The 12,503-nt window shown below is 41.0% G+C and overlaps 1 protein-coding gene across 4 annotated transcripts in view; it reads left to right on the forward strand.

Moving 5' to 3' along the window:
* arhgef3 (Rho guanine nucleotide exchange factor 3) overlaps positions 1-12,503 on the forward strand; it is an 81,090-nt gene that overhangs the window by 20,174 nt on the left and 48,413 nt on the right. The window contains exons 1-2 of one of the 4 annotated variants that reach the window (XM_089118303.1): positions 1,943-2,076; positions 8,575-8,637. In XM_089118303.1, the coding sequence (XP_088974429.1) occupies positions 2,044-2,076; positions 8,575-8,637 (96 nt within the window). In that variant the 5' untranslated portion in view covers positions 1,943-2,043. Of the gene's footprint in view, positions 1-1,942; positions 2,077-8,574; positions 8,638-12,503 lie in introns of those variants that run through there. The other 3 variants (XM_089118308.1, XM_089118297.1, XM_089118294.1) reach the window with 3 other exon arrangements.

Genomic DNA, 12,503 nt, shown 5'->3' on the forward strand with positions numbered 1-12,503 from the left:
TTTCCAGGAAGTGTGTTTAGCAGGGATTTTCTGGCTTCCTGTTGTTAACTGTTGTACACAGATCTCCTAAACTGTGGCTCCACAAAGGCAATATACTATAGTCCAAAATGTGTACTGTGTATAATTCTTAAATATACACATATGCATGTGTATGTAAGAAAAATGTGTTTTTATGTATAAAATATTTATATAACATAAATTATGTATAAATATATACATGCAAATATTTATACTGTTTATATTTATATTTTTTATATTTCTATATTTTATATAGTTTATATTATTTATACTGCTTATTTATACTTATTTAATATTTATTTAGTACATATAAATACACGCGTGTATTTATATGTACTAAATAATTATACACAGTACACACATTTATTATGTAAACACAAACTTTTATTTTGGATGCGATTAATTGCACTGAAGTAAATATATTTTTATGCTTACCCTGTATCATCCTTCCACAAAAATATGATGCAGCAGCGCAACTGTTTTCAACATTGATAATAATCATAAATGTTTCTTGAGCATCAGATCCTCATATTAGAGTGATTTCTGGAGGATCATGTGACACTGAAGACTGGAGTAATGATGCTTTAATCACAGGAATTACATATACGGTATTCATATTACATATATAGTGACTATTTTATATTCACATAGAAAACAGTTATTTTCAACTGTAAAAATAGTTCACAATATTACAGTTTCTGGGTAGTGTACTCTAAAAAAAATGATATGTTGGATTTACTTAAAATATATATGCACCATTTTTGCATCATACTTTTTAAGTAATCCCAACTTCCCAACAATCATTTTACTTAAAATTAACAATAAAATATTAGGGCTGGGTAATAAATATCGATTTCTCGATATTAATCGATTCTCAATTTTACGAACCGATATCGATTGTTAAATCTCAAGAATCGATTAGTCATCCTGTTTCATTTGAATGAATGGATCATTGTCGCGGCTGCGCGCATCCAAAAAAATCGTATTAATCTTTGTCCTTTGTTACTGTTGATATGAAACAAAGTCTCAATTTTCAAATTACGTCCATTTTCTTTAGAAATTCAAAAACATAAATAGTGTTTTGGCGCTGTGGCGTGAGATCGTGAGCATTTTGCTAAATATATAAACCATATTATGTGCATTATAATCTTAATGTTCTTCAATATTTAATGCATATTTGAATAAATGTTTTTTTTCAAGTTTTTATGACATCCACCATTTAAATGTTTATATTTCATATAATCTTATCTTGTAAAAATAAATAAAAGTGTATTTTAAGTGTTTGTATAGCTACAAAACAGTTAATTATTACCTTCATATTAGGCTAATGAAGCCTATAGGCTACAACTAGACTCCCATAGTTTACAGCATTAGTTAAGAGATTTGATTTCCTTGAGAAAAATGGCCATTTATTGTAACTGATATCCAAAATAATCAATATTGAATCGAATCGAATCGTAATCGAAATCGAATTGCAAGCTTTTGAGTCGAAATCGAATCGAATTGTGAAATTTGTCTCAATACCCAGCCCTATAAAATATGTATTTGTTATATGTACTTAAATATTTGAGTTTACGCAACATTATTATAAATATATGTAATGTGATGCATTTATTTTTAAGTAAAGAATGTTAAAGAAAGTAATTCATCGAATTACTTTTATAAGTAATGTTTGTTCAGCCAACGAATCTTTTTAAAGAGTGTAGGATGAACCCCTGCTGCGAAACTTCATTATTCAGTTTTTAATAATGTACCCTTATAATTGTAATACTTGTACACCTCTCTAGTGTAAAGTGTTGTGTGTATTCCTCCCCGTTCGCCTCACTGACGCCAGGGCCTCAGACACACACCAGCAGAGATCCCGTCTGAGAGGCCGGCCCGATATAGCTCCGACACACTTCCTCCAGAACATCCTGTTTGCTGCTCACACACACACACACATGGCTGAGGGTTAGACAGGTGACAGAGGTTGTGAAGGTGTCTCAGGGGGTGTTGTGCGTCTGAGGTCCAGTGCTGTGAAGCCCGATGATGGGGTGCTGCCTTTTCATCCATCAGAAGGTGAGCGCACATGTTATGATATCTGACTGGTGTCTTGGCACCAGCACAGTCTGAAACACTGTTGTCTTGTGTAACTGGCTGGGGTCTTTCTCACAGGAGGAACATCTAAATCTAGGTTTGCTCTCCACTTCATCTCTACGAGAGATATTGGCGATGTCATTCGACATTTGTTACTTTCTAAAGAACCATTTTTGGTTCCCCAAAGAACCTTTCAGTGAACAGTTCCTAAAAGAACCATTTATATTAGTGTGAAGAACATTTTAGTGCCAGAACAAGCTGTATCTGAAGAGTGCTGATCAGTCTTCTGCTGTTGTGCGCCTGAGTATCTTTACGTCTTTGAGTTTCTCTCTAAATCGTCTTGTTATAATTGTTTTAAGGGATGAATTGTTGTGAATGAGAGATGAAGTTGGGTTTTTATGGTTGTTAGGTTACAGTAGTCTTGAAATGTGAAAGTGACTGTGATTGTGTTGTGCATTATTTCCAGATGCGCTGTAACATTCTCATTGTGTTTGCTGCGTTCAGAAGCTGTTTGTGATAAATTAGGTGATTTATTAATTGTTTTTCGTTGGCATAATGATGACTTTCTTTGTCATTGAGTACATTTGGTTTGGCGAAGAAAAAAAATGGATCATCCAAATGTGTTTAATGACTGCTGACCTTTGTAACATTGACACTGTTAGTGAGATAAATTTAATGAAGTAAATTGAGCTGAATAATTATACTATTGTCTTTTTATTGCTGCTTTACAACTGAAACCGTTAATACTGTTATTTTCCTGTTTATTCCTGTGATCAAAGCTGAATTTCCAGCATCATTACTCCAGTCTTCACTCTTCAGTGTCACATCATCCTTTAGAAATCACTCTAATATGATGATTTCATCATCAAGAAATGTCTGATTATTATAAATGTGTTCAGAACTGGAAACTGTGATACGTGTGCTTACTTTCAAGATACCCTCATGTTGTCCCAAACCCATCTGATATTTTGTCTCTGCCATACTGTAGGTCGAAATGTAAAAAAAATAATAATAATAATATAACTTTTCATCTTGCAAATTCAATGAATGGGAGAACCAAAAAAACACCACAAAAGTGGCATTAATCTGCCATAAAAGTGTGCTTTATTCTAAGTGTTCAGTCTGTTCCGTGTGTGAGGATCGGTAAAGGGAAGGAGAGATGGATCTAATCTAACTGCAAGCAATTTATTTTTAATAAATGCAAACAAACCAAAACACTAGAAAGACTTTTTTAAACCAGATAAACCAATTCATGTTATGTTATTATGTGTATACTTTTCTGGTCCTTTTTAATAATTCCATAGTTTCCATTACAGTACATTATCTTACAGCGACCAGTACATCATTAAAATGCAAAATTCACATAATAAATTAATTAAAACAAGTATTGAACAACACAAGACAGAATTTTAAAAAATCCAAGTTCCTGTTTTTATTTTGTTACATACTATTTTAAAATATTAGTCTGTATACAAAATGTAATGCAGCAGTATTCTGAAGATACAGACACCTGAAATGTTGTCTTCAAATAAGAAACCTGAATCTAATTGCCTGGCACTGGTGGGAACACGTACGACGGGTGTTATCCACGGGTCATGAGTAACACACCTCGTTCGTCCTCGTGTAGACGTTCACTCGCATTGTGCTGGTTGTCATGGAGAATAAACAGTAATGGAGCAACAATAACAAAGCTGGCAATAGACTTGACCATACAAAAAACCGATAGCATGATTTATATAAACATTTTATTGATTATGTTTAACAACAATAGGTCTAGAACTGGTCAGATGCTTTTAAAGGGGACATATCATGAAAATCGGACTTGCTATAATCACGTCCCCGGTGCTTCTACCAACCCTACCAACATGAAAAGTGAAACCTAGTAACTTTGTTTTGGTCAGCCTTTTCTCTGCATTAGATTTCGCTCCCCTTCTGACTCAGGAAGAGGATCTTATTATAATATTACCGGCCCTAATCTGCATGTTTACACTCATGGCACCTACTCGGGCTCCTCCCACTGTCATCTCCTCTCAGGCTCCTCCCACTGTCATCTCCTTTCAGGCTCCTCCCACTGTCAGCTCCTCTCAGACTCCTCCCACAGTCATCTCCTCTCAGACTCCTGCCACTGTCATCTCCTTTCAGGCTCCTCCCACTGTCATCTCCTCTCAGGCTCCTCCCACTGTCATCTCCTCTCGGGCTCCTCCCACTGTCATCTCCTCTCAGGCTCCTCCCACTGTTGTCCCATGTTGTCCCAAACCCATCTGATTTTTTCAGGCTCCTCCCACTGTCATCTCCTCTCGGGCTTCTCCCACTGTCATCTCCTCTCAGGCTCCTCCCATTGTCATCTCCTCTCGGGCTCCTCCCACTGTCATCTCCTCTCGGGCTCCTCTCACTGTCAGGCTCCTCCCATTGTCATCTCCTCTCAGGCTCCTCCCACTGTCATCTCCTCTAAGGCTCCTCCCACTGTCAGGCTCCTCCCATTGTCATCTCCTCTCAGACTCCTCCCACTGTCATCTCCTCTCAGGCTCCTCCCACTGTCATCTCCTCTCAGGCTCCTCTCAGACTCCTCTCAATGTCATCTCCTCTCAGACTCCTCCCACTGTCATCTCCTCTCAGGCTCCTCCCACTGTCATCTCCTCTCAGGCTCCTCCCACTGTCAGGCTCCTCCCATTGTCATCTCCTCTCAGACTTCTCCCACTGTCATCTCCTCTCAGGCTCCCCCCACTGTCATCTCCTCTCAGGCTCCTCCCACTGTCATCTCCTCTCAGGCTCCTGCCACTGTCATCTCCTCTCAGGCTCCTCCCATTGTCATCTCCTCTCAGACTTCTCCCACTGTCATCTCCTCTCAGGCTCCCCCCACTGTCATCTCCTCTCAGGCTCCTCCCACTGTCATCTCCTCTCAGGCTCCTGCCACTGTCATCTCCTCTCAGGCTCCCCCCACTGTCATCTCCTCTCAGGCTCCTCCCACTGTCATCTCCTCTCAGGCTCCCCCCACTGTCATCTCCTCTCAGGCTCCTGCCACTGTCATCTCCTCTCAGGCTCCTCCCACTGTCAGACTCCTCCCATTGTCATCTCCTCTCAGACTCCTCCCACTGTCATCTCCTCTCAGGCTCCTCCCATTGTCATCTCCTCTCGGGCTCCTCCCACTGTCATCTCCTCTCGGGCTCCTCCCACTGTCATCTCCTTTCAGGCTGCTGCCATTGTCATCTCCTCTCAGGCTCCTCCCACTGTCATCTCCTCTCAGGCTCCTCCCATTGTCATCTCCTCTCAGGCTCCTCCCACTGTCATCTCCTCTTTAGGCTCCTCCCACTGTCAGGCTCCTCCCACTGTCATCTCCTCTCAGACTCCTCCCACTGTCATCTCCTCTCAGGCTCCTCCCACTGTCATCTCCTCTCAGGCTCCTCCCATTTTCATCTCCTCTCAGACTCCTCCCACTGTCATCTCCTCTCGGGCTCCTCCCACTGTCATCTCCTCTCAGGCTCCTCCCATTTTCATCTCCTCTCAGACTCCTCCCACTGTCATCTCCTCTCGGGCTCCTCCCACTGTCATCTCCTCTCGGGCTCCTCCCACTGTCATCTCCTCTCAGGCTCCTCCCATTGTCATGTCCTCTCAGGCTCCTCCCACTGTCATCTCCTCTCAGGCTCCTCCCACTGTCAGGCTCCTCCCATTGTCATCTCCTCTCAGACTCCTCCCACTGTCATCTCCTCTCAGGCTCCTGCCACTGTCATCTCCTCTCAGGCTCCTCCAATTGTCATCTCCTCTCGGGCTCCTCCCACTGTCATCTCCTCTCAGGCTCCTCCCACTGTCATCTCCTTTCAGGCTCCTCCCCCTGTCATCTCCTCTCAGGCTCCTCCCACTGTCAGGCTCCTCCCATTGTCATCTCCTCTCAGGCTCCTGCCACTGTCATCTCCTCTCATGCTCCTCCCACTGTCATCTCCTCTCGGTCTCCTCCCACTGTCATCTCCTCTCAGGCTCCTCCCACTGTCATCTCCTCTTAGGCTCCTCCCATTGTCATCTCCTCTCAGGCTCCTCCCACTGTCATCTCCTCTCAGGCTCCTCCCACTGTCAGGCTCCTCCCATTGTCATCTCCTCTCAGACTCCTCCCACTGTCATCTCCTCTCAGGCTCCTCCCATTTTCATCTCCTCTCAGACTCCTCCCACTGTCATCTCCTCTCAGGCTCCTCCCACTGTCATCTCCTCTCAGGCTCCTCCCATTTTCATCTCCTCTCAGACTCCTCCCACTGTCATCTCCTCTCGGGCTCCTCCCACTGTCATCTCCTCTCAGGCTCCTCCCATTTTCATCTCCTCTCAGACTCCTCCCACTGTCATCTCCTCTCGGGCTCCTCCCACTGTCATCTCCTCTCGGGCTCCTCCCACTGTCATCTCCTCTCAGGCTCCTCCCATTGTCATCTCCTCTCAGGCTCCTCCCACTGTCATCTCCTCTCAGGCTCCTCCCATTGTCATCTCCTCTCAGACTCCTCCCACTGTCATCTCCTCTCAGGCTCCTGCCACTGTCATCTCCTCTCAGGCTCCTCCAATTGTCATCTCCTCTCGGGCTCCTCCCACTGTCATCTCCTCTCAGGCTCCTCCCACTGTCATCTCCTTTCAGGCTCCTCCCCCTGTCATCTCCTCTCAGGCTCCTCCCACTGTCAGGCTCCTCCCATTGTCATCTCCTCTCAGGCTCCTGCCACTGTCATCTCCTCTCATGCTCCTCCCACTGTCATCTCCTCTCGGTCTCCTCCCACTGTCATCTCCTCTCAGGCTCCTCCCACTGTCATCTCCTCTCAGGCTCCTCCCATTGTCAACTCCTCTCAGGCTCCTCCCACTGTCAGGCTCCTCTCAGGCTCCTCCCACTGTCAGGCTCCTCCCATTGTCATCTCCTCTCAGACTCCTCCCACTGTCATCTCCTCTCAGGCTCCTGCCACTGTCATCTCCTCTCAGGCTCCTCCCACTGTCATCTCCTCTCAGGCTCCTCCAATTGTCATCTCCTCTCGGGCTCCTCCCACTGTCATCTCCTCTCAGGCTCCTCCCACTGTCATCTCCTTTCAGGCTCCTCCCCCTGTCATCTCCTCTCAGGCTCCTCCCACTGTCAGGCTCCTCCCACTGTCATCTCCTCTCAGGCTCCTGCCACTGTCATCTCCTCTCATGCTCCTCCCACTGTCATCTCCTCTCAGGCTCCTCCCATTGTCATCTCCTCTCAGGCTCCTCCCACTGTCATCTCCTTTCAGGCTCCTCCCACTGTCATCTCCTCTCGGGCTCCTCCCACTGTCATCTCCTCTCGGGCTCCTCCCACTGTCAGGCTCCTCCCACTGTCATCTCCTCTCAGGCTCCTCCCACTGTCATCTCCTCTCGGGCTCCTCCCACTGTCATCTCCTCTCAGACTCCTGCCACTGTCAGCTCCTCTCAGGCTCCTCCCACTGTCATCTCCTCTCAGGCTCCTCCCACTGTCATCTCCTCTCAGGCTCCTCCCACTGTCATCTCCTCTCAGGCTCCTAATAAGCCCCTGCTGCCCTCATCTATTGGAGTTGTTGTTGTTGTTGTGTTAACGCTCCTTTTTAATATCACGTTTGGTCTTTGTTTCTGTTGGACTTTGAGTTAGATACTACACACATTTTTCATCTTCTGTGTCGACCAGCGACAGCCACCATCAGTGTCATTTATTTCATTTTTTAAATTAAGATTGAAAATCATAGTTGCTGGTTTAAACCTGTTTTGTTCAGTTTGTCTAAAAACAAATAGAAAAAATAAACTATTTTGTTTGAATTGTTAAACATTTTTTCTTATGTTTAATGAAAATGTATTAACTGAGTGTTGTATGGTCTTTAAAACAAATATTTTTACTTTACTTTTTATTTGTTGTTTGGGAAAATAAGTATTTTTATGAATATTAAAGCAAAATGAGAAAAAGTAATATACTTGTCTGTAACCGATTAGAGTATTTGTTCAGTGTATGCGCACCCCATTTATTCCTTTTTTTTATTTTTATTTTTATGTATGATTTATTTATTGATTTTTTTCACAACAACAAGGACAAACACTCAAATAATTAAATTAATAATTAAATTAATTACATTAAACAAAAATTAAACAAATAAAGATAAATACAAAAACACCAACACAAAGTCCTTCATCCCAGTAATAGGTTTAGTACAGTATATAATATATTATAACAGAACTGTATGTAATAATACAGACATAGGCCAAAGTGAGCCTTAACTAGGTCCAGTAAGTAAAGTCGAGTAACCCAAAGACTCACCCCATTTATTCCTGACATATTTTTCAAATGCTGCAAATATATTTAATTTCAACATGGTGAACATATTGTGTTGTCGTGTGATAGATTTCTATATGTAACTTCTGCATGACAGTTTCAACTAAATAAAATCAGTAGTATCTAAATCACGCTGGTGTTCTGAAACACAACTTGTGTTTGTTAGTGATACTAGTGCACTGAACTGATCATCACTTGTGTCTTTACAGAAGAAGAGGAAGCAGAGGAAGAGAGATGTGGACTCACTCAGTCTCTGCAGTTTGGACATCAATGTGAGTTACTTTAATGTGTATTAACAATTATAATCATAAAAACATCAATCACTGCAGGGATTACACTGTAAAAAATAATCCTGAAAAAAAACCCGGTAAACTACTGGCAGCTGTGGTTGCCAGCATCTTACTGAAAAAATACGGTGTGTTACTGTTTTTGAAATTAACAGCTAAATACCGTCTTGTCAGCCACAGTATAAAACTTTAATCTATCAGCTATATGCTGTAACACAAAAACAATAACACACCGTATAGTTACGGGATGATGCTGGCAACCACAGCTGCCAGTAGTTTACCGTTTTATTACAGGATTATTTTTTTACAGTGATATGTGTAGTTTTAGTCCTTCTGGTTCTATCGTCCTGAATTGAATGGGTTTTTGGTTCCATGCCTGAAATAAGATTCTCAACATATTTTCACATTATATTCTACAACATAAAATGCATCAGTAAAACCCCATTTACAAGAATCATAAGCTTTGTTGGTCGTAGAGCTTATTTTCTGCAATGATGAAAATGAAAAAATCCTACAGGATTTCTGTGGAAAGAACCAGGGTGATGCGAACTTCTGCTTTGGCCTACACAAACATCTCGGGGTTGAAAACGGGGTTCAAATTCTTCTGACTGACTCTTTTGTGTCACTGTAATATTACATGGAAACATCGCAGCTTCTGCTGAGGGATTATCTGCCAAAGTCTGTTTGTGATAATGAGCCAAAGGCCATCAGTGCAACTGAAATGAAAAACATTAATCACAAAAGCTCTTTGCATCGCTGCATGGTAGCCTATGTGAAGAGGAAAATCATATTTTTTAAAAGGTCAGCCTGCGTCTCGCTTCCTAAAGCACATGAACAAAAAGGCATGTAATTACAAGGCATTACAAGGTATGATTGCATATTTGTGGTGGAATGGTGCTGTGTGTAGAGCTCCTGCGTGCCAGTGAGGAATACAGCGTCGCTGTCAGTGATCTGACTCAAGATGAGAGCACACATCTCTACATCTTGTGCCAGTACTGTTGTGATACGACACACTCTTCACTGACACTGACGGGTGTTTATTTCTGTGTAACTCTGCATGGTACAGCCTTTCAGAAATATATTTGGAAGAATGTTTTAATCAAACAGATCTCATTCCCCATTGACTACCATAGTATGTATTTTTTCCTATGGAAGTCAATGGGGAATGAGATCTGTTTGAGTAAAACATTCTTCCAAATATCTTCCTTTGTGTTCAGCAGAACAAATAAACACATATAGAGGTTTGGAACAACATGAGGGTGAGTAAATACTGACACAATTTTCATTTTTGAGTGAACTAACACTTTAAGACTAATAGTTTAGTGCAGTGGTTCCCAACCTTTTTTTGTCTGTGACCCCCTTTTTTCCCAAGAAAATATTTTAGGGCCCCCCTTCACATTTAATGATATTATCGCTCTTGTAAGCTTGCAGCAAGGATAACAAAATGTGTGTTTTTTATTTTTAAAAAACGGTATGTTTATGCACAAATAAAAGCCTATAATATTGAAAATACAATAACTAAAACATCAGTAGGCCCTTTGTAATTTAACAACGTAAGCCTAGGAGAAGCCTATTAATTGAAATGCAAAAATAAAAATATTCACACTGCTGTTTAGGTAAAAAAAAAAAGAATATCTGCTATTAAATGACTGTTGTCTGGGGCCTCAATACTTGCATGTTATCTGTGAGGCTTTATCAATGTGAGGCTTTATTTTTACACTTTTGGCACTATAGCAAGCGATAATAAACTTGCATTTATTAACAAAATAACGCGTCTTTCAGAAAGAACAGTGTAGCCGGAACTACTTCTCTCTGTGTACGTCTATGACGAGTCACGCAGGTACTGTAGTACTACGCAGCGGCAAGATCCGAACCAGTGTAAAATAGTCCCAATGTAAACACTTATTATAGGTGTACCATAGTGGTTCAGGATAAGACAAAAACATGGATTGGAAAATGGATTCATGATGAACTCACTCATTAAATACATTTTGTAAATTTTGAACAGAAAAAAGTTAAGAACTTTTATTTAATGCTCATCGCTCAAACTTTCAAAAGGCTGAGGCGCTCTTGTGGGCCGCGACCCACCTGTTGGGAACCGATGGTTTAGTGCACATGAACTAGAACAGGGTTTATCTGAGCTATTTGTTAGATTCTCCAGGCACATTTTTTCTTTCAGTGGCATTTTTAATGGCAACATCTGTTTTACAGAAAATATAGTCCAACACTCTGACACACCTAACAGTGTCTGTCAGCATTTTTTTTTTAACTCGAAGATTATAATTTGATAGGAATTTAGACGTCAGACTTGTTAGTTACTGGCAAAATGGTCGTGCCTCTTCATACATTTCGGCAAATCTCCAAAAAATATGTGTATATATCCAATTGTCACTGCAGTTTACAGCTGATAAATGAACACTAGTGGCAGTAAAACCAAAAACCAACAGCTTTTCTTCCCTGTCAAACCACAGTTTTCTTCAATTCCACACAGAGTATTGATTAATAAATGACTTAAGGCTTATTTCTGTGTGGTTTCTTGCACGTTACTATGATATGAGCACAAAACACTTTTACCAAAGTGCATGATTTGTAGGACTGTCAAACGATTAATCGCGATTAATCGCATCCAAAATAAAATTTTGTGTTTACCAAATATATGTGGGTGCACTCTGTATAATTATGTTGTATATAATATATATAATACACACACATGCATGTATATTTAAGAAAATATTTTTTAGATATCAAATATTTATAGTTATATATAATATAAATTATATATAAATCTATACACAGTAGGCTATCTACATGAAAATATTTCTTAAATATATACAAGCATGTGTGTGTATATATATAAAATAATTATACACAGTGCACGCACATAAACTTTTATTTTGGATGCGATTAATCGTTTGACAGTCCTAATGATTTGTAAACTAATAAATATTGGCATGTGCATCACATAATCCGCTCCATGTGCAAGAAGCGTGCAAGACATATCGCCACAGGCACAGGTGTGCAAAATGAGGTTGAGTAAATTTTACTAACTTTTTCCCTGAACTCGATTTGTCAAAACATGACTCTTTTGATTCCTAACAGAGGCATCCTCATTTCATGATTTATGATGTTTGATTGATTTTAGAGCTGGAGGCTTTGAGGTTTCTTCAGAGGTCAAAGCATTGTATGAATGTAATAACTAATAGTTATTCCAGCTGAATTGGACATAATTGCGGCTCTCTTGTGCTTTTATAGTTTAAGGGCTCTAATAGGGTTATTTCTGCAGACATTAGCGAGACGACCCAGAATGCAGTTCTGTGAGAGAGCTCCAGTAATGACAGATTCCATACCTTGAACTTGCGGTGACTGAATGTACCCTGAGCAAGTCCAAACCCTCCTGGAATCTGCTCGGAGGCGTGTGTGTTTGCCATCGCGTGTGTGAGCAGAAGAGCTGGTGTTCAGTGCGGGAGCTCGGGGTGGGCTCGTTTGGGAAGGTGGGTTTGTTACGGATGTGCTGTGATGTCACTGTGGGGAAGTCTAACATGGCTAGCCATTGTTTTCATGTTTGGGTGCTCCTCCTTGACTGGTACATGTGACTCAAGTCTTAAAATTATTCTCACTCAACAATTCATCACTGATGGTATCACTTTCCATATTTAAAGTTCCTAATGTGAATTATGGGCTTGGACCCTTCAAAGGTCTTACAAGTGGGGGTTTTATGGTTAACTTAAACTTACACTATTAAAAACTTATTTAAAACTTAAAAACATACTTAAATTTAAATTAAAACAGAAAATATAAATAAATAAAATTAAAATAGATTCAAAACAGAAGCGGTGGTTGGGGATTACCGA

This window comes from Pimephales promelas, chromosome 2, assembly GCF_988280905.1.
Source record: "Pimephales promelas chromosome 2, fPimPro1.hap1.1, whole genome shotgun sequence".
NCBI classification, from domain to species: Eukaryota; Metazoa; Chordata; class Actinopteri; order Cypriniformes; family Leuciscidae; genus Pimephales; species Pimephales promelas.